General features: G+C 39.9%; 1 protein-coding gene across 2 annotated transcripts; it reads right to left on the reverse strand.

Moving 5' to 3' along the window:
* Positions 1 to 847: 847 nt before the first annotated feature.
* On the reverse strand, positions 848 to 25,834 carry ttyh3a (tweety family member 3a). Of its 2 annotated transcripts, none has more exons than XM_082529735.1 (15): positions 25,458 to 25,833; positions 24,865 to 25,087; positions 22,091 to 22,260; positions 19,401 to 19,512; positions 19,027 to 19,247; positions 16,810 to 16,905; positions 16,130 to 16,202; positions 15,216 to 15,291; positions 11,147 to 11,202; positions 10,429 to 10,521; positions 9,585 to 9,677; positions 8,742 to 8,878; positions 7,317 to 7,490; positions 6,814 to 6,889; positions 848 to 2,984 (listed from the first exon to the last, which is right to left on the reverse strand). In XM_082529735.1, exons 2-15 carry the CDS (start codon positions 24,988 to 24,990, stop codon positions 2,913 to 2,915), a joined length of 1,575 nt encoding a protein of 524 aa, XP_082385861.1. In that variant the 5' UTR covers positions 24,991 to 25,087; positions 25,458 to 25,833; the 3' UTR covers positions 848 to 2,912. The 2 variants fall into 2 exon arrangements, with proteins under 2 accessions (XP_082385861.1, XP_082385860.1); XM_082529734.1 differs by lacking the exon at positions 848 to 2,984 and adding an exon at positions 5,192 to 5,377 and having other exon boundaries at positions 25,458 to 25,834.
* Between the last annotated feature and the right edge of the window lie 1,006 nt (positions 25,835 to 26,840).

The following is a 26,840-nucleotide window of genomic DNA, read 5'->3' on the forward strand; positions in this document are numbered from 1 at the left end:
TACTGGAAGATGGGTGCACTGTCGTGATGCAGGCATAGTCACGACCAGCAACAATACTCAGGTTAAGCAGTTCTCAACTGATGTTAAGGAGCCCAAAGTACACAAAGAAGTACCACCCAAATCATTACACCACCACCAGCCTGAACTGTTGATACAAGGCTGGATGGATCCATACTTTGTTGTTTACTCCAATTTCTGACCCTGCCATCCAAATGTCACAGAAGAAATAAAGACTCATCAGACCAGCAATATTTTCCAGTCTTTTATTGTTCAAGTTTGGTGAGCTTGTGCAAATTGTAGGCTCAGTTTCCTACCTGGTGTGATCCTCTGCTGCTGTAATCTTCTGCTTCAAGGTTACATATGTTGAGAGTTCAGAGAGTGCATAACTCAGTTGCACTCTCAACCTTAGTTGTAATAAGTTACTGTTGCCTCCTATCAGCTTTAAGTAGTCTGACTTTTCTTCTCTGATCTCTGGCATCAAGAAGGAATTTGGTGAACTGCTGTTCACTGGATATTTTCTCAGTTTCAAACTATTCTCTCTAAACGTTAGAGATGGTCGTGTGAGAAAATCTTGTATGTTAATCTATAAGATTATCAGACCATGCAACAGTCTGTTAAGTCACCGTTCTTCCCCATTCTGAAGCTTGGTTTGTACTTCAGCAGATCGTCTTGACCGTATCTGCCTGCCTAAATGCATTGAGTCGCTGCCATGTAACTGGCTGATTAAATATTTGAGCAGTTGAACAGTTGTCTATAAGAACTACAGTGAAGTTTTGCTGCTACCTACTGGATGTCAGGAGGGATTTTCTGTCTCAACAGCACAAAGAAGTGCGATGACCTACTGCACTACATTTAAGGTTTCTTTAATTTTGAAACACAGCATTCAAGCTCAAGACGACCACAGTGTTTACAAAAAAGTTACATCTACAGTGATTTTTTTTTCCTCCACAAAAATTTTAATGAAAAATTTAAGTCTATTTACCATATTCACATTAATGAAGTAACACACGGTGCTTCTACAAATCTAAACTAAAAACAATAAACTAGCAAACCCAATAGAAAAAAAAAGTTGTTTAAAAATGTAGAAATTAAAATGCCAATTTCACAATTTTTTCTTCATTTTGTAATAGTTTATAACCAGTATAATAGCATTGCATTACAAAACAACAAAGAGTATGACTATCTAAAGGAGAAAAACTGCATCAGTGTAATAACATTTAACAGAATATAGGTGGTTCGAACCAGTCAGGCTCATTTTCTCAACAGACTTTAAGTAAAGAGATTAAAAAAACAAAACAAAACAGTAAGGGTTGTGCTTAACTTGTTGGCACAGTCTCAACATCACCTCTTGTACTGATCACGAAGCACATCTAAGAAGCGAGCTGAGGAAGCAGAAGTACAAACATCTCACTGCACGTTGCAAAGTTTGTCATGCTTCAACAGGAAACGTAGCAAAGAATTTTCAGATTGTACAGAGAGCACAGTTGTTGCAATCCCTTCACAGCATCCACTCACCCGTAACAGTTTTTGATTATAAATGCTAAAACACATTTGAGAAACACTGCACTGCCTATGCATGAAGCTTCTCCTGAAATTTCTGTTGAGATATGCATATTTTCTTTTTATATACACATTTGGATTAAGAGAGTTAGTCACTGGGAGGAGGAAGCGGTTTCATTTTGCAGGGAAGGGTATCATCGGATATAGATGTGTGTGGACAAGTCCCAGTTTTGCTAAGGGAGCACATGATTTTATTTAACAGGAACATGGTTAATGCATACTATCCTGAAGTGTGTAAGGGGAAAGAAAATAAAAAGGAATATAAAAAGAAATCTCACACACTCCCCTGCTTCACCATCTCTCTCTCTCTCTATATATATAGATAGTTAAAAGTGTCTGCTTTTTTACTGCTTCCAGTAGTATATAAAAGAAAAATTAATCATCTCACTAAGTGCTGCTTCCCTACAACACAGTTCATCTTTGTCCAATCCAAATTATGAGCTACAATCACAGCTTCACACAGTCCTGGCTGTGTAACAGGGGCTCAACACAGTCTGAAAACAAACAAAAAATAAAACACGCACACTCCACAGGAAATAACAGGGTCTCGAAAGGAAAAAGAAAATAAAGTTCTCTTTCAAAGGACTATAAGACGTGCAATACTGCAGGAAAGCGGTTTCCAGAAATCAGGTTTAAGACAAAAATGCAACAGCATGCCAGTGCCAGAGAAATCCAAGTGTGTGGTGCATGTGTCACGTGTAGACATTAAAAATAACAATACCTTGTACTTTTAAGCCAGTAAGCAGAAAGCAGTGCTGAGGAACTGAGAAAAAAAAAAGTTTTCTTTTTTCCTGTATGTTATGCTTTAGAGGAGACAAAAAAAATACATGATCTAAAAAAAAAAAGTTTGTATGAATGTGCAATGTATTCCTCTCTGAGTATGGTACAGTACTTTACAAATCAAAACAACCAGTAGTAATCAATGTTAGTCTATGAGCATTTCCAGAGTCCTTGACACAGCAATGCTTGTTAGATGTGACTGGTACGTGTCATGGTGCATTCATAAAGACAAAAAAAGAAAAGAAAGATTCAAAGTCAGCCCTGGCACCATCATGTCAGAGTTAATTTCCCAGCACCAATGATGATTCGTGCAGTAGTAAACGTAAGCCGAGGAGATGTAGACAAGTTCCTGCACTCATAACTCATGAGATGAGATTTGATGGATGTCCCAAAGCTCTGCTTCAACCAGCCAGCGAAAGCACATTTGGTTTCATATATTAAGTCAAGTCAGGCAGCAAGAAGCAAGAGACTGAGAGAAAAATTATCTATGGGGGGAAAAAAAAGATGATGGAGGGGCTTTCTGAGTGACTTCAGTGGCATCAGTGCTGCAGACCAGATGAGCCTGTCGGGGTCTAATGCGCTGGAGTGTTGTTGGGATCTGGTTGACTGTTGGCGAGGTACTTTGCCCGCATGCTGGAGGTGTACTGTGAAGAAAAACAAAGAAAAAAAGAAAAAGACAATTCACATCATGGTTTCACTTTTTTCCAGGTACCACTCCTCAAAAATACTTGAAACCACATTCTGTGTAGGATTCAAAAGGCAGATTTTTACCCTTACAAAAAAAAGAAATAAATAAAAAGAAAAGGTAAGCAGCAGCAGAAAAACAAACAGACATACAAAATACATACATGTACAACAGCTACAGAGTACACAGACATCAGACTAGAAAGAGCTGGACGCAATTTAGGATCATTTTGACCCTCTTATCCTGCCAGACTTCGTGCTCGCTTGCAGGGCCAAACATTCATATAGATTTAGGATACAGCCATGCGTTCTTTGAATACAGGTGATGCAAACACAAAGGCTGCATTTCACACTCCTGTCGAAACACTTGGTTGGCACTTTGTCAGATTTTGAGATCAACCCTCAGAGCCGTCCAGACAGCCTGCTGATATGAAAGCCAAGTATTTCCAACAATATGGGCTGAAACATCAACACTTACCATGCACGTTTAAGTAAAATATTCAACATTAGAAGGGCTGTAACCGTAGGCTATATGTTAAAGAGGGACAAAGCCGCTGTGCCGTTACTGATGTGCCATCAGTTATTTAAGTCCTGCTATAAAGCTTAGCTGAGCATTTTCACTGTTCTTTTTTTAAACTAGATGTGATAAAAGGGACAGATGTGACTGTGTAACTGACAGATACCACACCTTACACCCCCATGCAGCAGTGATTTATTAATTAATAGGTAGCCACGCCCTGAAACATGCAATGCTGGATTCTTTCTTTTGCCTATAATGGTGATTATAATTTACACAACGTAAGACTTAAAAAGTGTCTGAGATAATTAATTCATCAGGATATGAGTCACAGATCAAAAAGGACACGAGGTCAGTTTTACTAAGGACTTCTATACTGCTGGACTCCGACATTTGCTCTCGGCTCCAGACTTTTTTCGGGTAAAGTAACTGCCCCCTTCTGGCTATTAGAAAGAATGCGGGGTTTAAACACTTGTGCACTGGGCTCACTTTTAAGACTTTAAAGCTATCTGCAGGTTTTATACGCAATCTATGGCTGTAATTGTCTGTCCATCCATTCTCTTCCACTTATCCAATTCAGGGGGCTGGTGGGGATGGAGCCTATCCCAGCTACAACAGGGCTAAAGGCAGGATACACTCTGGACAGGTCAGATGGTGGGATTCAAACCCAGGACCTTCTTGCTGTTAGGGAACAGTGTCAATCACCATGGCAATAATAATTTAGGTTAAGTTTACAATTTCATTGTTTTTTTGTTTTATTTTTTTGCAAAAAGGATTAGAATTCTAAAAATAAGTTATGAAATGTAATTTAATCTTTCCAGTTTTACTGAACAGTTTAAAATCTTCTAGGCTGGGGAAAGTTATTAAGGCTGAACTGTCTGTAAACATTGTCAGCACCCTGCATTTTTCTTACTAGTTTGTCTCAATGTTTCGAGTCCAGAAACAAAATAAAAATAAATAAATTAAAAACAAATATCAGTATTTTCATATTTTTCCCCCACGATGCATTTCTTCTCAATGCAAGAATTCAGGCAATGCTGGATTCAGTTCAGAACACCGTCATTACTTTCTCATCCACATTGTCATAAATACTTACAGAGACTAACAAGCACAGGTGTTAACTATTCGTTTACATACTCAGTAACCACTGTAGTGATAATGGTGGTGCTTGAGAATGTAAAGAAATGATGGATGAATTTGTTTTTATCATCAAATGTAGTGTCAGTGAGGAAAATGTTAGAAAATAGAAAGACACTAAAGGTCATACCAAAGTCAGTACCTTTAAGTGATATGTCCCTGCTTTACACGCCAGTAAACAATCCTAAAATACTTTAAAATGTCTACTTGTAACTCCCATGAGATCACCCTCGAAGCCAAGAATCAAGACAAAGCACATCCACATTATCACTGAAATGGTTTAATGGACTTTTAATTTAATGTTGACTGTTGTTGACTCATAGATCATGGTGTGCCTTAAGGCAGAGTTACAGCTTCCTCCCAATATATCAGAGTTGCAGGGGGTAAATGGACATGCAGCCTGGGGCCACAGGAAACAAACATCAGGTGAGACACCAGGTAGGACATTTAGCAAGAGTCGGGAGAGAGGGGGAGTGAGGGTGAGGGGTCCATTAGATCTGGTGGGTCCTAAATAAAGGGAGAGTAGAGCTGGGAGCTTGGGAAGTGGTACAGGGGAGGAACAGGCCAGCAGGGGGAGGAAGCGGGCATGTTTAGTACCTGTTAGCATAGCAGATGAGGTTACCAAAACGATCTTGAACTCTCCGAAGGCTTTAACTGCCAGCAGTGACCGCTGTTACTGTCCGCAGCAGTCAAATACAACTGTATGGATCCGCAGAAGCAAAAACAAAAACGACAAGAAGAGAGTATATAGAGAAGATACACAAAGCAGTGTCGAGGTCCAGACAGACACACAGACACCGGGGAGAGCAGGAAATCTGGTGATGTTCAGGCCAGGTATACGCAGAAGGGAAAGACGAGGTTGCCTCGTGATACAAACCAACACCATTTTAATAACTCTTCGGCATCAAAACACATGCACAGGGATTTATAGCATTGTGTTATGCCATTTGTTTACATTATGTTTACTCAATGAACTTCTGATCACCAATAAAAGCAACGCACTATGGACAGTATGCAGGATTTTTCTCCTCTCTGTAACTGTTCAAGTGACACACAGAAAACACTGGTGACAGCATGGCACTTCCATTAGCTGTGGTAGCTTTTCTTTTAAGGGTTATGAAGAAACTATACCCTGGACGGGTTCGAAACTTCAGAGAGGCAGAGAAACATTCATGCACACATCCACATCTGTGGGAAATTTAAAGTTCCCTATTAAGTCACCTTTTGGATTTTTAAATTGTGGGAGAAAGCTGGAGCTTCAAGAAGGAGAAAGCAAGAGTTCTGTCGCCCCTTCTTTTAACAAGATCAAGTACAGCACAGCACTGCTAAAGCTGGGAGAGACTGATTAAGACTCAGAAGGGTGGATCCTTAAAAAAACAACAACAAAAAAAAACAAAAACCCAAATCAAAAAAACAAAACAGTTCCCAGAGACTCATCTCTATAAGGCTTATACTAACAAATGAGCTTTTGTTTTTTGGCACGGCAACTGTCACAGCATAAAGTTTCCAAAAATCTTTTAAGGAAGTCAGGAACTAAATCTGGCGGGTTCTGGTGAATTTACTGGGGTTTTCCACGACTAACACGGAAACCACAGCTTCTTCAACGATTCACAAAACAAAGAAGTGATTAGAGCTTTTATGTAGTAAAACTAAAGATATGGGTACTTTTTCTTATAACAAGAAATTTGAATAGGTTCTCTGTTCAAATACATTAAAAGAAAAATGTGTGTAAACAACCTAAGGGCAGAGGCAGGGGGTGATAACGAGAAAGGAAAGCGAGTTAAGCAGAGAAAGCGAACAATCTCCCGATAGTTTCATGGTGCCAATGCCGTTAAGCAAAGATAAACATCCATCAAACAGTCAGTGCATCATGTGCAGTGGAGACAGATGCTCTGAAGTTCTCTGTCTCTCCTTCCACCTTTTTATGTCCGCTTACCATTAATTAATTAAACTCCAAGGAAGCATCAAAGTCACACGGCAGTATATAGACACCACCTGTCTAGTTAGCTTCATTCAACATGTCTCTTAAAAATAAAGTTAACAGTTTCTAGTTTAGTTCTTCAGTTTTTCCTCTGGTGTAAAGGTGCAGACTGAATACTTTTATGAGGTGCTTTGACAGGAAAAACAACACTTACCGAAGGTGGAGGAGACTCTCGTCCTATCAGTGGTGTGTTTTCACAGCGAGAATTAGGGAAGTTGGCATTCTGAGCCCTGAAGGGGAAAAAACACGATTGGATCAAACTCAGTGACCACACAACTACAGTGTCAGTACTCACAAACAGATTTGTAGATTTGAAACCATACACTATAAGCATGAAAATCTCCAAGTAAATTATAGCGATAAAAATCATCATTCCCTCCTCAAGTTTCCCAAAATGTGTGCATTATTCAGGAGGCAGACGGCTTTGATTTTCACAGGCATCACAGCTGGAGAACACCAGCTGCATCTGCTGCACATAACATGGCTTGCTATAGGAGTAGAGCTCTGTCTGGGGACAGATAAATTTGCTCCTGAATACACAAGGAATCTAATGTCAGCCTCACTGTGCATAATCTGGGCTGTCTTGTAAAAATATATCATCCACCCCTCTTGCCTTTAATGTGGTTTTCCCTTTAAATTTCAACAGTAATGTCTTACATGTACTCTGTGACGGGTGCGTTGCTGACGGTGTGGGCTGCAGCAGGGATGGAGGTCTCGCTACCATAGCTGCTACCACAGCTGTACAGGCTCGGCATGTGAACCCGGTACAAATTATCATGGTTCTGCCTCCCTCCATGGCTCAGAGACTCGTCCTCACTGTCCTCCTCGCTCCTGCAAAACACCACACAACAATATAAAACCACCACCAGGGGGACCCCGTGTCCCATCTCACTGATAACAAAAGAACATAAAGACGCCACGTGGTCACGTTTTTCATTAGTCTGAGTCACATTCTGATTCAATTTCATCTCTGCTTCGGGAGGAGACAATAAGATAAGGTCTCTGCTTTTTGAAGCAAAGAAGATGACTCAATTAATTGGCCCTGCTCCTTCAAAGAGCCCTACTTTTGCATGTGATTTTTAACAGACCAAGAAAAAAAAATTACTTCTGCAAGAACAATGGGATTCTATTTGGTTCTTTTCAAACATGGAAGCTCAGTAGTGTATGAGATAACATTAACTGATTAAACATGGCCTGTCAAAACAGAGCAACAATAACGCTGGCAACATGGAGCCTGTCTCCCTCTAGTGTTCCCACAGGCTGATTTCATGCATTTTTAATCCATGACATCATGGAATCTCATTCAGAGCACTTCACAATACAATCACTTGATTCTACATGGTCAGGAAAACTGTGCTAATAACTTACTGACAACACTAATGCACTGGAAATGCTAAACTTCGATACTAAAAGCACATCTTGATAATGACCTGCCATTTCAAGCTGTTAAGTAATTAGCTGCATTATTACAGCAATAAAATAAAACAAGCTTGGCAGGGAAACTGAGAAAAACAGACTGGTAGCATGTAATCCCTTGCTTTATAACAGGAAGCTCTAGCTGAGATCAAACTGATGAACATGCCCCCCCAATGGTAAGTTAATTATATGGAGCAGCTGAGCTGAGCCTGAGAAACCACATTCCTATTAGCAAACCATATCTGCTGTTAATAAGAGAGAAATCAGAATGATTTCACCCCACCCCTGCAAAAGACCAAAAAACGTAGTGAGATAGCACATTTGATGGGGGTTTAACAGGAAGTAATCTATTTGAGGATGCAGCTAGAGCCTCCTGGACCTGTCCCAGCAGTGAACAAAAACCAGTCTTTCAAGCACAGACAAACGCAAGTCTTACAGAAAAACAATCATGTTTCTCTGCCCATGTAATTTCTTTGTAATGTAAAAACAAGTGGCTACAAAGACATGCAACAAATTCATGATTAATTAATGGGCTTTTCCTCTTGAATTATTTCTCACTGTATATAAAGTCCTCAATATAAACCTAGCTTAAAAGCTTTTGCACCACTTTACAAGGTCTTTCTGATGAGGACTGTGCAAACTGTATGAGGTCAATGAAAGTCGTACCGCTTGCCTCTCCAGGTGTGCGGCACACTGCACACAATGGAGCTGAACATGAGAGCAGTGACGAAGGAGAAGAGCACGAGGTAGATGAGACCCTCAAGTCCATCATAACAAAGTCCCGTCATGGCCTGGACGTAGTCCTGTAACAAGCACAGGTGTTCATTTTAGTTTTTGGAAGATTTAAATAGGTTCAAACTGTTTTGTTTATTTATTTTTTGATAAACATAAGGGGAAAAGGGCAAAATAGAAGGGAAGAAGTTAAAAAGGGGTCTTTAACATGCATCTGCTTTGACTTCTTGTTTAAACTAGGTCAAACAAATAAGATCACAGTTGGCAAACTAGAGAGGAGCAGAGTAGGTTTTCATCTTTTCATCGTGACTGAAAATTTTTGACTATATGCACTGCAGGAAAAAAAAAAATTGTATTCTGCTAAAGTCTCTCTCTTTACATAAAATAATTGTGTTGCTAGCCAAGGAACTCTTTGAGAGAGACGAGAGCAGATAGCACCGAGAAAAGTGCTTCACTTACACATGTGCACTTGGAATTTGGAAGCCACTGAGGGACAATCTTCCAAAGCACAGACATAGCCAAGTACTTGTCATTCAGCCAGCTTCATAAATGGTACACAGCCAGCATCAGTTGGACAAGAACTTGCATACAGGAAAGGAAACATTATTTATGATGGCAGGTGTAGTCAACTGCACAGGCATAAAAGACGGGCTGCTTTAAACAACTAAGCTGCACTACAAGGATGTCAGTACAAATCAAGTCCGCTGGCCCTTTTTCAATCAGACAACGAGCAACCCCACAGTTAACAGTGTCTCAGTTTGTAACTCTTCTACTCACCATGTGCAGGCTGCGACAGTCCACCAATGCAGTGAGCTGATGTAGGCTGATCTCTGTGGTGTTCAGTATCCTCTGGATCTCTTCCAAGCGTCCCTGTAAATTAGCGATGGGAAACTCAAAATGTGCACTGTTGAAAAATGGCTCAATGGCTTGAAACCACAAAAAGAAAACAAAAAAAAAAGTGGAACAAAGTAAAAATCAGAGCAGTTCTCATTGTTTACCTGAAAACACACTACACAGTAAGTTTCCTCATCCTGTCGGTTAATAGTTTAAACACTTGACAATGGAGAATGAGATAATGTGATTATTCAATGCACATTTATGAGGGATTTGTCTCGCTTCACTATACAGCAGTACAAAGGAGCCAGAGCTGAAAAAGCAGATTATAATGTATGATACATTTTAATGGACAGTTCCCTTTTTCCCTCTAGTTCTTTTTTTTTTTTTTTTTTTAAGATCTGGCAGAAAATGTCTGATTGCCAGATAAAAAAAAACAAGTGTTTCCGTCACCTCAGCAAATTTCACTGTGTGGGTATGTGAAGTGAAATATGCCTCCCTCTGTTCCCTATGTCAGCTCTCCTTTAGGCCTCTGTCAACACAGAGTAAGGACCATCCCTGGACAATAGCATAGTGTTGTATTGACAAGGGCCAGTGAAAGCCTAATGCACATAATGCAGGTCCCAGGTGGGCTGTCAGCAGGCCTTTATGTGGACAGGTGCACTTCACTTCTCTGCAGGCCGCACAGGCCCCATTCACTTGTATGTTGTGTCATCACAAACCGTTAGAGATACCATGTAATGTGGGACTACAAGTAAAGGGTAATTTATTGGTGTAGGAAACATACCTTGGTTTGTATATACTCTCTGGTGGCAGATCGAAGCAGTTCAAACACATCATCCTGCATTTCCACTAATGCTTTGTGGCTCCCGGAAAGCCTCTGAAAAGAAAAAAAGACTGAATATTGTAGCAGTCCAGCATATTTCAAAAGTATTTCCATTTTTTAAATCAGTGCCAGAGGCTTTCAGTGGCTGTCTCCTTTTGTAGTCAAGCTGATGTCTTGTGAAATCACGCTGAGTTTATAGAGCTTCAAGGCTTATATAATGTATATATAGCGCTTCGTTCTCTATACACAAGGACTAACAATAGATGCCTAGCTTTAGCTGCACTCAAAACTTCTAATTTATTCATGGAGCTTGAGAAATTAAATGTAGGGACTCCATTAAAGAAAACCGCAGTTTCACAGTAACTGTAACTTCTGTACAACATCTCTCATGCCCAACACCCTTTGAAGCAGCCCCACACTATCACCATGGACGTACAGGAAGTGCTGCTCTGCATCAGCTTTCCTGCTGGCATAATGAAATGTATTGTATTGGAATGGAATACATGGAAAAAATTGCTTTGAGGCAGTGCGAGTGGCCCATGGTGCCTACTTGCATTCCTCCTAATAACAAGGTCATACATCATGCAGAAAATATGTCTGTTGAGATTTTAGCATTATGAGCCTGAAATGGTTTGGTTTAACATGCACAAAGATGGATCTAATAACACATGTAACAAACCTGCTGGAAGGGATTGCTCTGCTCCAAACTGCAACTAAGGTAGTACTGAAGGGTTTCTGCAAGAAAAAACAGAACACATATGAACATGTTGGCAGAGGCACAAGAAGTTACATGTAGGGCTGCGGCTAGTCTTTATGACGACATAACTTGAAAGCGGTTTTAACTGCCAAATATGTGAACTTTTAAGTTTCCTCAGGATGTTTGTTCTATTCAACTGCAAAGAGGTTAACAACATTTGTTAGCTTATCATATGGCAAATGTGGCAGCTTTTTCAGCTGCTCCCTTAAGGCCAGATGCCCTTCCTGACGCAACTGTTCCAGGGATATGCGTTTGAACCAGGAATCTTTCATGTGCACTTGTTCAGTTTGCTCATGTATGAAAACAGACATGCATGTTGCTTATTATGTATTAATATTATTCTTTTTATCCTGATTGCATTACTGTTATATTCATTATTCTTCTTTGTCTTTTATACAATGAATATCTAGCCTGCAACGTAATTAATTACAGGCACCGTTAGCTTCACTGTTTGATAAACACTTTTTTATAAAAACAGATATGACAACACATTCCACTTAACTCAAAATGCACTAAAAATTAGAGCAAAATATATTCACAAACAACCTGCACATAACCTATGAAAGGAAATCCTTGCTTTCATAGGTTGAGACAAATTAAGACGCTTAAAAAAAACCCCTACCATCAAATAGATTTGTAGCTGATTAATCCTCTAGCAGCAGCTAAAAAACTGCTATATCACTGTCAGATTTTGTAACATGGTCCAAATGTCTTGCACATCACAATAAGCTGACCTTAAAGGGGAACTAGTAAGCTAATGTCAAGGACCATATATTATTCTTGTAGTCTAGTAATATAGCTCTGCATGATTTACAGTTCAAAAACAAATGTGCATTTATGCAATACTGGGCCTTAGTGCGTTATCTCAGTTCATCCATTGTGTGAAAGTAGTTATTAAAGCTCCTGCCCCTTTAAAGGTTTTTTGTGTTTAGCTTTCTTGCACAGCAGATCTGTAAAACTTCTGTGCTCACAACTTGTGCCGACTGCTTGCAATGACCATGTTAAGGATATCCCTCCCCTTTGACGTCAAGCCGAAAATAGACAAGTGCTAGAAACAGCACAATTAGAGCAGCATGAAGCCTGAGCTTTTGACTCATGAGTTTATTTGTGCAAATTTGACCTTCGGTCTTAAAAACATAGCCATGTTTGAGAATCTACTTTTTCATTGGGAAACATACAACAACAACAACAAATTACTAACATAAAAAGTCAACTTACTACTAGTACAAGTCGGAGTCCAGGAACATTAAGTACACAGAGGTATTCAGCTGCTAACTTTGTGTGTCGGCCTTTTAGCACTAGCCAGGCAATGCAGCAGGTTTCTGAATGTTTATTGTGAACCCCAGAGTTCAACAATCAAATTTTATTTATGCAATTTCAATTTGCAACAATGGCCTCAAGGCTTTACCAAGCCTAAAGATCCTACAATGTTAAATACTAAAAGAAAAAAAAAAGAAAAAGAAAAAAGAGAGGGCTGTGTAAAGGTGGGCATCAGATTCTCTGCATGATTATCAGTACAAGTTACCACTTTCAAAACATGAGATACTGTCAAAAAGTACTGATTATAACTACTGCAGGACAAGACAGCTATGGCTTTTTTCTATATTTCTCATTCTTGCATCACTGTGCTTCGTCTTCACAGAGTCACTGGTTCAGACATTAAGATTCAAGGCCAAAATATACTATGTTACTGTCTAGTTTTGAGTTATTGAATGTTGCCTTGTAAGACACTGATGGCTACTGTAACTATGAACAAGTTAATCATGAGCTTTGAGGTTAAATGGAAATGTGTTTTTCTCCTAACGCAGCAACACTTGAACAATCAGCACTACACAGCCAAAGAGAGACTTAGGATTAAGCCTTTACTGCAAACAGCTTCAGGAAAACAACACCTCTAGAGTCATTGTTAAATTACAACATGACCATACTTGCAACTGCTTGCAGTACACGATGAGCCAAAGAAGACTAATTAATTTTTCAGACTTTCGCTTGCTATTACCGGCCACTTCAGTTAGGTTAAAAATCACAGAACTGAGAAGGAGTGGATGAGAAATGCTTTTGCGTGAGAGCGTGACTCAGAAGCGGTGGAATACAGAAATGTCCACGGATAGAGGCAGTAAGAACACCACCAACCTGACACATGGTGTTAGTGACGTCCAAACTCACTGCTGTGTCAGGAGCCTTTCCCACACAGCTGAGCATGAGAAGCGAATTTCCGGCATTTAAAAGTACATATCAGCAAGCTTCTGTTGGTCCAACTCTCACAACTACACCCACACATTTATATCAGGAGGAGCAGATTTCCTGAAGTCTGTGGATGAACTACGGATGCCTCATCATGGGGTTGGGATCAGTTTTTGTGTCACTTGGTATCAGAACATAGTTAAATGATGACTCAGTTATGGCTTTCATGATCAAATAAATATAACAGACAGGAAGTGGGTTTATACAATTTTCACAGTATTATGCCATTTCCCCGTGTAGAAGAATTTGTTTTGCTCATAACTCTGTGAGGAACCCTCAAAAGAAAGGACAACAAACACGTATTGTTCGGTATTATGCCATCAAGATAGCTTTGGCATCCAGTCACTGCACTAGGTTAGATTTTTAGTAGTCAGAACAAATGAATGAGTTGCACTGTGAGTATTCCCAAACACAAGGATGTGTTGAAAACCAGATGTCATATAGACTAAATAAGCAAATGTTCACAAGGAACCAACTTCCTCCAAACACAGAGGGATCAAACGGACAAATGTAGCCGTTTTGAGCATTTATGGAGTTTCTGGAGTTCAAGCCTGCTCAGAGTCGCAGCTCATCTTTGTCACTGTTGCCACCATTTGTGTTGAAAACAAACCATCATAATAATAGAGAAAAACCGGCTGCAGCAGAACAAAATGCAGCCTAAATTTCTCTCTGATAAAATGCCTAACAACCACACAATGAGAAAGCACACGCATGAAAAATAACATTGAGTGTTGTTGAAATGATGCTACCACAACCACTGAGGGGAGAAAAGCAATAAATCCAGTGCTGTAATAACACTTTGTGGTATCCAGAGATTTGTCTAGTCCAATTTCATGAAGGCAAAAGCTGTAAGGGAGAAAAAGACAAACACAAGAACAGAGTCTGGACTTACAGCAGTTTTTTCCCCCCACTTTGTGTTAATACTGTAATAGCAATATACTTACTGCCTCATCACAGTAATAATAAGTGAGTTCCTTTTTTCTGCTAAATAGTTAGCATGTGTTTAAGAGAAAAAAAGCAAAACTGAAAACCCCCACACTGCATAAATTAGCCCTAGGGTAAAATAAAGCGTTAAAGCTGCAGCATTATACAGTTCAGTGCATAGTGAGCCAGTGCTCATTGTTCAGATTAACCATACAACGGAGCATTTAAAGCTAATGTCCTGGTTTCTGCCCAAAGCATGGCAATCTCCATGTTTAAGAGATTAGAAGAAGATATATTTTGTTAAGCTGATGTCAAATAAGGGATTTTAAGCAGAAATAGGAGCACCAAAATCCTTGGTGGCGCTTATAACGTGTGATTATGGGTCTTATTTCAGAGACACATTATCTTTTTCCCCCCTTCCAAGGACTGAAGGAGGATGCAGGAAATATACTGCGCCCTGGATACTGTGCTCCTTGGTTCTTATCTTCCTCATGCAAATCCAAGGCACTATTTTCCCTCTTACATGTGTCCCATCATGAGACAGATAGGGCAATTACTAAAATCAGACAGTTTGAGAGCTGTCTGTAGTGGTTTTTTAAAAAGCAGCCCATTGTCCTTCTGCCCCCAATGCAGATGTGGTAGTAGTACTTGGAACCTGCTATGGTCTATGGAGAAGAGCAAGGATGACCCTTCAGAACAATGAGACCTCAGTGCAGCACAACAAAGCATTCAGATCCTGTTCTCTGCCCTTTCAAAATTCAGTTATTTTGAAGAACTTACTGAATCTTTACCACATAATGATCTTTATAAGAGGAGCTCATACCTTTATTGATGACTTGATACTGCTTTGTCACTTCAGTGACATACGTATCAGGAGATGCACAAAAGTCACTGGTGGTCTAGAAAAACAACACAAATTAGACTTATAAATGAAGAGGACTCAGTTGGTGACATTTGCATTCAAATGCAGTCAAACGCCATCACAGGCATGATTGCAAATGAATCATCATCTTTGATGAACTGATTGCAGCTTTAAAAAACAAAACAATAAACAAACCAAAAAATAAACACTTCATGTCGCTGGCTCCCTCAATCTCTGCTGAGAGCAATCAAACAAAATAAATTAAATAAATTAAATAAATAAAAAATAAGCACATTTAGGTGTGAACAGCTTGATTCATCTGCAGGGGAGGAAATCCTCCACAGGGATATTTAATTTGCATAAATAAAGATTAATGTTCATCAACATTTTTCAACCTCCTGGAAAATTCATTTAAAATGCCTCTTTAAATTATGTAATACAAAACAATATAAACAAAATATATGGATTTATTTTTTAACCTGAGTGAAGCAGCCAGTTTTACCACTTTCTGCTTCTGGGAGCACAAATTGCAATATTACCCCCATAGTGCATAATAACCAGTTATTTTGCTTCTAATCACACATCTTAATCAATATCATTAGTCTTAAGGATTTCTGTAATAAGTACCTAGAAAAATAAATCACCTGTAAATTGTTATAACTTAGTAAAAGCAGTTTCAATAGAAATAAACAGGTCCTGTGTAGCATAGTCCTTCTCATAGGCACTGCTATTTTCATGACTATTCAGTGTATTACTCCTTATATCTTGACTCATGAACTCTACTAGTTAAATGAAATAAAACTCTGCTCTGCAGCCACAGGCTGCCCACAAAAACTGTTTTCCCAACAGGATCATGCAGTGATGCAGAAACTTACAGCTGAGACAGCGAACTCCAGCCCCAGGGAGACCCAGCTGATTACCAGAGCCACTACACCAAATAGGCACACCCTGGGGAGAGAAAGGAAGTGAGAAGTATATTTAACCAGCAGCAGCTTTCATGTGCAAAAACAACTTAATCCACTGCAGAAAGAAAGATATTTAAGATAGAAAATTTGACAATTTATTCAACACACAAAGATGTGCAGATCAATCTTAAAGAATAGCATCAGCTGCAAAGGCAGAAGGATAGAAGAGGAAAGCAAAGGAAATCACCAACATACATACATGGATAGATTACATAAGCAACTAAAATCAGATGCAGCTAAACAACAATATTGAACAATATTGAGTGATCCAAAAAGAACACAGGATATCCAATATCAAGAAGTGATACTGAGAGTCTGTGTTATTATGTGCAAAGATAGTACATAACAAAATAAATGCAAACCTGTCAGGCCAAAAATGTCACTTGTGTCAAGAGTAGTTATCAAAAATACTGATCTGATCATGATGTGATGCTCCTGTGAAATTAGTTTTAAAAGGGCTGAAATTTCAAACAAACTTTTTTGTATGAACTGAACAGTAATGAAGAAGTGGTTTCATGTATGGTAACCACCACTCAGCTAAATCATTTCCCAGGTCACAAGAGTTTCCCCTTGAATCTTGTGAGACTCACGCTATGAGTGTTCCTTTGGAGTTGCGAATGAGGCCAAACAGCACCAGAAGGCAGATGAGGACATCGAACAGAAGCAGGGTTATGTAGCCCAGCCACCTGTAAAGACACATGTCATTAACAACAAATGGTCAAAGCAGCACAGCTAACCATCTCTCAGTAAAGAAGTAATTCTCTTAACATCAGTCGCAATGATTTCAGCTTATCCTGTGTATTATAGGCATGCCTCCTGAAAGGTTTGTTACACTTGAACATGAAACCTAAAAAAAATAAAGAAATGAGAACCTGAAAATAACTGAGGTTAAGTCATACTTGTCTTGGGGCAACTTGTAAGTGACATGTCATAAGTAACCTAGATGGATGGATGAACTTCCATCAGGTCCACTCAGGAGTTGTCTAGGTGAGTGGTGGTGGGCAGGAGTGGGTATATTTGTAATCTCCTCGTTCAGTACCTCCCTGCATGTTCAGGTGAAAGAGTGAGTCATCGATACTGGGGAACTTTAATGCTAACATGGGAAATGACAGTGCGACCTGGTTGGATTTGAACGGTCTGCCCACTGTGAACTTGTGTAGTGTTCTGTTTTTAGACTTCTGTGCCAACTACAGTTAGTGCACAATGAACACCATCTACAAGCATAAGTGTTTTTAAGTGTTTCAAAGTTTGATCATCAAATGATCAGATGCAGCCGTATAACTTGGACACTTGGGTGTAGAAAGGAGCTGAGCTGTGGTGCTGGCACAGACATCAGAGTTGAAGGGAGCTGTTGGAAGAGTCCTGTTGGACTTGGTTATCCTGTTTGACTCCAGAGACAGCTGAGAGATATTGGTAGCTCAAGCAAAGTGCAGCTCTGGCAGTAGCTGAAGCAATAGCTCACGTCCAAGGAGTTCAATGAGACTATGGAACAACTCATAGGAGGAAGTGGTGCTCTACTCTAAATTGGCCCATTGCTCTAAATGCAATGGGGATTGGGGAGGATTTCCTTAATACCGCTGACATGCCTTCCATAGTAGAAGCAGAGTCCGGGGGTGACTCATCTCTCGCAGGAGAGGAGGTCACTGTAGTTAAACATCTTCTGGGTGGCTAGGTGAATGAGGTTTGCCCTGCATTTCTTAAAACTCTGGATATTATGGGGCTGTCCACAACAGCTTTCCACAATGTTTTCTGCAATACTGATTAGAGGTCTGCAGCAGTGCCTGTGGATTGGCTGACTGAGGACGGGACTTCTGCTTGCATATACAAAAGGGTGGCTTGGCTCTCCCTTAGAGATAAGGCGAGTAGCTTGGTCATTTGGGTGTGACTCAGAGTAGAGCCACTACTCCTCCACAAATGAAGTGGTTTGGGAATTTGATTAAGCCCCAGGCAAGACCCAAGATTGGAAACCGTGTCCACCTGTTTAAACTGAAAGATGTGGCTGGGAAGAGCGAGGCTAATAAGCCTTTTTAGGCTGCTGTCCCTGCAACTTGGATAAAATAAGATACTAAAAGAGCACAATTTAAACAAAAATATATGCTTGTAGCTAGGTGGTAGCATTCCTTTTCTTCCCTGTAACTATTAAATCACATCTTTCGAATGCATGTAAGAGCAAGTATTATGGGAAAGGGTTTATTGTTAACAGACTGTGAACCTATTCTTCAAGGATATAATTGGTATATTTAACTGACACCACAATTCCAGGGTATTTTTCCTCTCACACTCACAGTTGTCCTTTGGGGGTGCTGCAGATATCAGCATAACTGATCCACATATAGTAAAGGCAAGGAGTCTCTGTAACCTTATTTGACAGAAATCTGTACATTCAGCTGGCTTTTCTGACCATGTGATAAACAAAGATATATTTTATGCATGAGAAAATTAAACACTGCTTTAATTTTCTAGCAGAGAAATGTAGTCCAGGCTTGCAATTTTTAAGCACGTCAGCTACCTAATTATGCGCTGAATAACTTAAAGAAATTCCTGCTTGCTTGCACCTACCATTGCATCCTGCTAACTTGAATCACTTAAGACATTTTAATACAGAAATACATCCAACACAGCAGCACTGTCTAACTAGGAAAAAACTAACTAAATTTCAATGAAATATAAATGCTGTAATAAGCACCAGTAAAACAGTTCAATTTTTTTCTGCATCATTTTAATAAAATAGATGTAGCATGAGATAATTAGCCTGCTGTTATACCACTGCAAAAAGTGGTGCTTTGGCTCCACTGTCCCAGTCTTACCTGTACCAGTCAAAAAGCTCAATCTTGCCAGCAAACTCATCCAGGGAGATGTTGGAGTTTTCCCAGAAGGGAATCTCCACCATCTGTCTGACCAGCTCATCCAGCTGGCCCTGCAGCTTTTGGATGATGGACAGGTAGTCTGCATGCTGTGCATACTGCCCCTCAAGCTGTTGCAGATTGTCATCAACTGTCTGGTTCAGTGAGGAAGTACTGTCATAGACCTAGAGCCAAAACAGGGCCAAACAAGGCCATGATAAGAGTTCAGACAAGAAAAGCGGGGCTCACTACACAGCTCTAATGAAACTGGGGTTGCTTGTGGCAGCAAAGCGATTAATTATTAAACCTCTTGGTATAATTTGTGCACTGTGTCTTACCAACTTCTGCACTCCAGTGATCGTGCGGTTAGCATGGCGGAGAGAATACGTCATTCGATTCACTCCATCACAAGTCTCGCCGTTCCCATAGAAACCGACGGCAATACCAGCGCTGAAGGGAGACAAAAGGAAGGGAGGGGACACAGGGTGGTGAGGAGGAGGGATTAGCTAAAAAAGACACAGAGAGGAGACAGAGAAGAGAGCAAGCCAGGGGGACAGCTAGCCAGGGAGCGAGGCGTGTGAACTCTACATTAACCCTGTCGGTTCAGACCCCAGTCAACAGGCTCCTTTGAGCTTCTGCAGAAAGACTCCATACAGAACCATGGAAACACAGAGGAATGGACCAGCTATGCCCCAAGCCCCACACTATGACTGACAAAGGCTGTACTGAGGCAGGAGGTCTGCTCCCATTAGCACAGGCAGGCCTCAAGCTGCAGAAAAACAGCTCTCTCTAATGCATGAGCAACAGTTTCCGAAAGCACATCGATGGCAAAAACAGTTTCACATTTATTAAAATCCTAATATCATTGAAAACATACAGAATTAACTATATTTACAATAAAACTGTTTGATATATTCTAATATTTCAGTGATAAAATATCAACTCCAATTCTGCACAATAATAAAGATTTAGCTCTGACATCAGTTCCTGCATTGCAGATGTGGACATTTTGGAAGCACTTATGCTATGACATTCATCCTATAAACAGATTGTATCAGATGAAATGATTATGAATGAACCATTGTGGGTTAAAAGTGTTCAGCCAACAGCACTCAGTAGATCAGAAGGTTTTCCGTTTTCCTGGAGTGCTGCTAATCTCTTCCTCTCACACTCTGCAGTGTGATAAAGGTAAATAGGAGCAGCTTCACAGTACAAAACAAACTAAACTCCCTGGTGAGATGTGACCCTGTGGAAACTCTATACTATTCATAAAAAGAAAAAAAAAGTGAGAAGATAATCCCTTTATTTTTAAGTGATGCAGTTTCTTGTGCAATGATACTGTGATGCTGAGCGTGGACCCACTGTCAACGAACAAAAGCAAAGCAAAACAGAAATGTCAGATCTCTCCAACTTTTTTTCCCCCCTGCTCAGCATTTATGCGCGGGTAAAAGCGCGCACACAGATACGGTGATTGTAATGCAGTTCTTGTACTCATCAGGTCCCCAAGCTCTATGTGCTACTGTGAATCAAATGTGATGGCTCTCTTGCGGCCCATCAACAGGAGGAGGAAAACAGGAAACAAATTCAGTTTCCAAGGACAAAAACTGTGTCCAGATGGTACAATTCTTACACTATGCACTTAAAAAAATAATAATGTAAAACCTAAAAGTACATAATGCTCATATACTGTACATCCTCCTCTTCGCAAATTCCTGTCACACTGTTTATTCCCATCAGCACAGTTGTGGTGGCAACAATCCAACATACACAGGAATGCAACAGTTTTTAAATTATTCTGTATACAATGGTATGTGGAGGCTTTCAGTGTGGGTGTGAGTGATGTACTGCCTTAGATGGTTCAGGAAGACATTAGCAACAATACAGAAACCACTGAATGAAAACTAGGTGACTTGTAGCAACAAAAGCGAAACAGCTGTTAGTACTGCAAAGTAGGCAGGCCAGTAATTAGACTTTCATCAACTCTGTGACAAGCAATTGATGGGACTATCAACTTGAGGAAAGGATACTGCTGATTGACATTAGATCAGGTTGTAAATACATTAGAGAGTTACCTATGCAGACAGACCCTGACATTTCCACTAATTAATAACCATCAGATACAAAGTCTGGGCTTTATTTCGATGTGGTTATTTTCCAACATCGTAAGCACTTTCATCCAATTTTGCAAACTTAATATGATAATACCACAGTGAACCAATAAACTATAAAACTGCACAAATTTAGGTATTTATTGAATTCATCCCTATGAACTATGTCACAAAGGACTGCTTGTTTCAGCACGGCTCAACCCACTCTGAATCTGTAGCAGCTGACCACATTATTTGCATATTCAGCTAATAATGGCTTTAGATTGGTTTACTGCCCTTTACCAATGCTTCAAAGGCTTTATCTCTGGCTATGCAAATGCAAAGCAACCAGTACCAAAAAAAACCCCCAAAACAACAAAAAGACAAATCTTAATGCCGAGTGCAGTACCTCCATTATGATTTGCTCCAAGCAAACTTCTATAACACTTCATACTGTTAATCATACTCTAAAACAAAATCAAATCATAAACCATGTGTTATCTGAAAACGCTATCATTGACTGAATTATTTCATTTTATCATTGGGCTCCTCATAACTCCGTATAACAATTTGTTCAACCAAAATTGGTTTACAAAACACTATTACAAAACAAGAAGAACAAGAGTAGCGCCATGAGTTACAAGCGCTAAATAAACAGTCACACTTGCCATGTTTTCCAAGCTTTAGAAACAAAGAAGGAAATTCATAAACACCAAAATGATCAAACATCCATTTCATTATAACATAATCAGAAAAACCAAAACATTTCTGGATTTTTTTGGAGTCATTTCAATAGATGCATCCTTTGCCAACTTCTGTGTTTGGGGATCTGACATCATGGACTGAACCATTGCCAGTGTTTAGGCTGTCTGTATTGTTCAAGAGTAATATGTTATCACCAACACTGTTTATCACCACTGCAGTCCCATGTTAATACTCACCTACAGACAAGCGTTGCAATAATGACACACCAAGCTGTGCAGCAACAGTCGGCGTTGGGCTGCTCCTCGTTTTTTTTCCGCCGGCAGCACAGCCAAATGGAATAGAAGAGCAGGAAGAGGAGGTCCAGAGCCAGACAGGCAAGCGCCACACCTCCCAGTAACAGGATTGACTGGTAAAAAGAAGAATGGAGTTATGGAAAACGTCATAGCTGTTACTGGTTTCTCCTCAACAACAACAACAACTGGGATAAAATGCTTTTAAAGTGTCCCACAATGGAAATGCACACGACTTCAAGTATGTTGCTATCTTATCTGAGTGCTATTTTACACCCAGTCTAAACAGTGGTGTGTGCTTCAATGTTAAACAGAAACATGAAGACAAAATAGTCTGTTGACTGATTTGCAAACTGAAAGACTTAACTGAGAACTTGATCTGAGACACAACTGCAAAGAGCAGCAAAAACCACAAGAATGTATAATGATGTACAATGTGATAGTCAAACCTCTCTCCACTAACTGTAGCTCTTCGTATGTAGGTCAGACAGAGGGCCTATGTGTTCACTGCATGCTCCTGAGGATTCATTGCTGGGGCAGATTTCCATCCACTTTTGTTTTTGTGAAAAACCCAGTGTTGTTCTACTCGTTCAGTTTCCCCAACAAAGCATCGCAGTGAATGACACGCCCTAGTGACCTGTGCAAAGCAGCGAGTGAACACAGCCAGCATTTGACTACTCCCCGTGTTCCCAGTGACATACACAAATAATGCCATGCCTCATCCATGCTGCTCTGCATACTTCAACCAGGAGGAAAGACTGTGATCACAATGAGGATTAATTTTGGTGCATCACATCTTTACCATCTGGGCAAGATGTAAGAATGACATACTCAAAAGTTGAATCACCTAGATGCAGCCTGAGCCCCATTAATGTCTCAGCCATCTGGATGAGTCAAGAATGTCCCTGAAGCTTGAGAGGGAGCATTGCACTGGCAATAATTAGCAGGCTGTAATTAAAGTCAGTCAATAATTATGGTTTGTAAGCTGTCCCAATGATAACACCTTTTATGTGCAGCACTTGTCATGAGAAAACTGAGAAAAGGAACATATAGCAGATAACAGCTGGATTACCCTTTTAATAGTCTTGTTAAAAGCAACAGGGATCTGTTGCTTTTAAAGAGATATTGTTCACACTGAACTTCCTGAACAGCTGTTATCCAGTAGGGGTGTAACATTTCGCAAACTGGGACCAAAGGAATTCTTTTTTTCTCAAGTTGTGGCATGAAGTGAAATATGGTTTTTGAGAGCTGTTATTCTTTTGTTATATCCATCATATCCTACCAGGATAGCTGCTGTGAAAAGCTGTGAACTTTATACTCCTTAAAATGCTCACTTGCTCCAAACTAAAATCTAATCGCACCATTAAAATCAATGTTTAACTAAAGGAATTTGACAGCAGGTAACATGTTAGTTCGAACAGGGAAATAATCAGAAGTGAAAGTGTAAACATCCTTTTAACTGTATAAGATCTGGACCATGACCGTGAATTGCAGACGCATGTCTGGAACACGCCTTCCTCGTTTCAGAGGAATCGTGATTCATTTCTCGATTTTCTGAATCTTCTTCCTTGGTAAAAGGGAAACGGGGTTAGATCTTGATGCATCTCTTAAAGTTAACTCATGTCTGTAGATTTTTACACTTGTTTTCAAAATGCTCCTCTACATTAGTCTGCCTGCTCTTAGTAATCACTGACCCAGAGCTTTATTAAAAACCACAAAAGTACTCAGGATTTGGTAATGACGCACTTTCTAACACCAACAGCATAAAGAACATAGATAAAAAGAGGAATTTAAGTCTGTCGTCATAATTATAATTATTATCAAACCTTTTTGCAGATCTCTCTTTATTAAAACCTAAATAAAAACAATTACTTATCAGACTAGCTGTACCAGTTTCCACACAATTAAGGACTGCAAAGTGTTACCTGGATCTAACAACATGGCTTTCACAGATGATAAACACCATCTTTGTTGAACATAAATTCAAAAAGAAAGTAATGCATTGTTCATGGCAATTCAAAGGTATTTATTGATTAAAGGACAATAGAACTAATGGGTCTGAAGAAGGGAATAACCACCTAGAGCTGGGTACCTATAATGAACATAACAAGTTGCAGAGACTCTCCAAAACTCTCACTTTATGTGACCTAAATTTAGAAGATTCTATTTAATATTAATCACATGAACAAACACCCTGCTTTCCCTTCCCCCCAGAGTCTAAACTACTCATTAGACTGTGCAGAATCCTCCTTAACCCCTGCTCTCAGTTTAACCTCCCCGATGTGAGTCTGTTGGAATAAATATATTTTTCCTTTGGGTACTCCAGAGTCTTAATGCCCCCCATGTGGTGTAACAAATACTGACCATGATAAGATTACAGGGAAAATAAGACATAAGGAAGTGGTTGCTTAGGTCAGCTTATGTGGCCTGGATTACACTATACATTGCCAGCTGGTTAGTGTCTGGAAAGCTACACACACAGATGGTGTCAGGGATCAAAAGGTGGAGAGAACGATCAGCTGCCACCAATACAACTAATAATATTAAATGACAACCTTACAGGAAAGGAAAAAAAAAAACAGACTGTAGCCCAGCATGCCCAAACATGCTACAATTGCGAAATGGAGGTTTGGGATTTTATCAAACTGATACCGAAACAAGCACTTGATAATATCACAGCCCCAAGTGTGAGTCTAGGAACTTGTAGGGTATTATTTTACCTGTTGATACGTCCAGTCTTCTGGTCTGAAGTCACTGCTCGTTTGCTCGAACCTTAAGTTGAAATGTGGAAGTCTGTGCAGCAGGTTCACCCACCATGGTGGAGTGTAGCTAACCACCGCTGCCATGGGGAGCAAATGTCAATGAGATCCACGGACAACGGGCTGGAGAGAGGGGACGCTTCAAAGTGTAAACACGGAGGGGAATCCACCTCATACAGTCAATCTGTAGCCGGGGTGGATGACAAAAACACATGCAGTAATGTTTAAGTGTTTTCTTCACTCTGACAATCATAAACATTGCATTCATTTATTTTTTACCTACATATAAAATCCTAAATGCTTTCATTACATATTAATACGAGCCCGGACAAAACAACAGCTCGCTAACTTCACAAACACTGATGCAGCTAGCACTTAGCTAACCTTAACTACTCGATGTAAACCTCAGTCATGCTAGTTACTTTCTGTCAACTTAACTATCTCTGGCGTTGTGTGACAGTTGGAACTTTGCTCTAATGTTAGCTGTAATCTCTCAAGCACAGAAGTCCATTTAAAATCACATAAAATCTTCGTTTTTTAAGAGCTACTTATACCCGTAAAGTAGGTTAGCCAGCGTTAAGTCTGCTAACGTTAGCCGGTTTAGCTGCTAGTTAGTTGAGTCCGCTGAGAGTCGAGGAGGAATCAGAAGAACCAGTCTCTTTTGTTTCACTTGGCATTCTCCTCTGCGGTTTATTGCATCCTGCCTTGCTCATTTGATAGTTCCTCATTTCATCTCTCGCAGTCTTATCCCACCGCAACGACTCAAACTACCGAGCGAGATCTCCAACCAGTTATCGTTCGTGCGGGAGGCTGGAGCCAACCCAACTCGGCGACTGTTCACGACATTCACCCAGCTGGCAGCCAACCCAGCCCCGGCCCGCAAAAAGTAGCCCAACACCGTCGATATGTTTTAAAAAATAAAACATGACCCAACAGCGCCACCCAGAGGAGCCGCAGCGTAGGGCTATTGGGAGGTTCAGGTAATGTCGGAAAAAGTATGACTAGCTGTCTATTGAGTCATAGCTAAGAAAATTGTCTCCACTAAGGGGTTTAAGATAGTTAATTATTTTTTTTGAACAGCGGGAAGAAAAATTAAAAGTCTTGTAAAAGTAATGCAATAAACTTATCTAAAAAATATTAAGGAAGGAGAACAGAGGGAAAATGCCAAATTACACAAAATTACACCAGAACCTTGATGGAATTATGAAATCAGAACAACCTCCAACACCCACCAGATTGCATGTGGTGCTATCTAAAAAAATCATCTGACTGATAACAGCTTCAATTGTCATGATGCCGATGAACCCAAACATGATGCCACGGGAGTAAAAGCATACTTGGACAGAAAAAAGACTCCCAAACCCACAGTGGGACACTATTAGTCATGGATTAGCCTCCCCAGAGCTTGGATCCAACATTACTGACAAAGAAAGAAACAACAGGCAGCCAACATCCAGAGAAGAGCTTTGAATATCCTTTAAGAAGCCTGGAGAAGTATTCTTGAAAAATGCTTTTACAATAAAAAATTACAGTAAAGTCTAACCATAAGAGACTTCAGGCTGTATTAAATAATGAAGGTAGTCGTGCCAAAAACACTGACTTTCAAGCTTATAGTATTCGGCAAGCACGGTTACAATTTGTATTTCATATTTCTAACAAAATATAATGAAATAAGTGTGGCTCAAGCCTTTTGCACATTATTCCTGAAAATAATGTGTATTGATAATCTGAGAGTGTTTTCTGTTTATTTTGTTTCATGTTTCTATTCTCTTTCTGCTTTATTGTTGATATCTACGACAAAACAACAACAACACGTAAAGATAATACAGCTAAAAACAGTGCGGTTATGTGTACAGCAACAACGATCACGTCAATTAAACTCTCTGCCTGTGGATCTTGTTATCCCTCAAGCTAAAATATAGAAGGAGCACGTGAAG

The sequence above is a fragment of the Aulonocara stuartgranti genome (genome assembly GCF_965226115.1).
Source record: "Aulonocara stuartgranti genome assembly, chromosome: 4".
NCBI lineage: Eukaryota > Metazoa > Chordata > Actinopteri > Cichliformes > Cichlidae > Aulonocara > Aulonocara stuartgranti.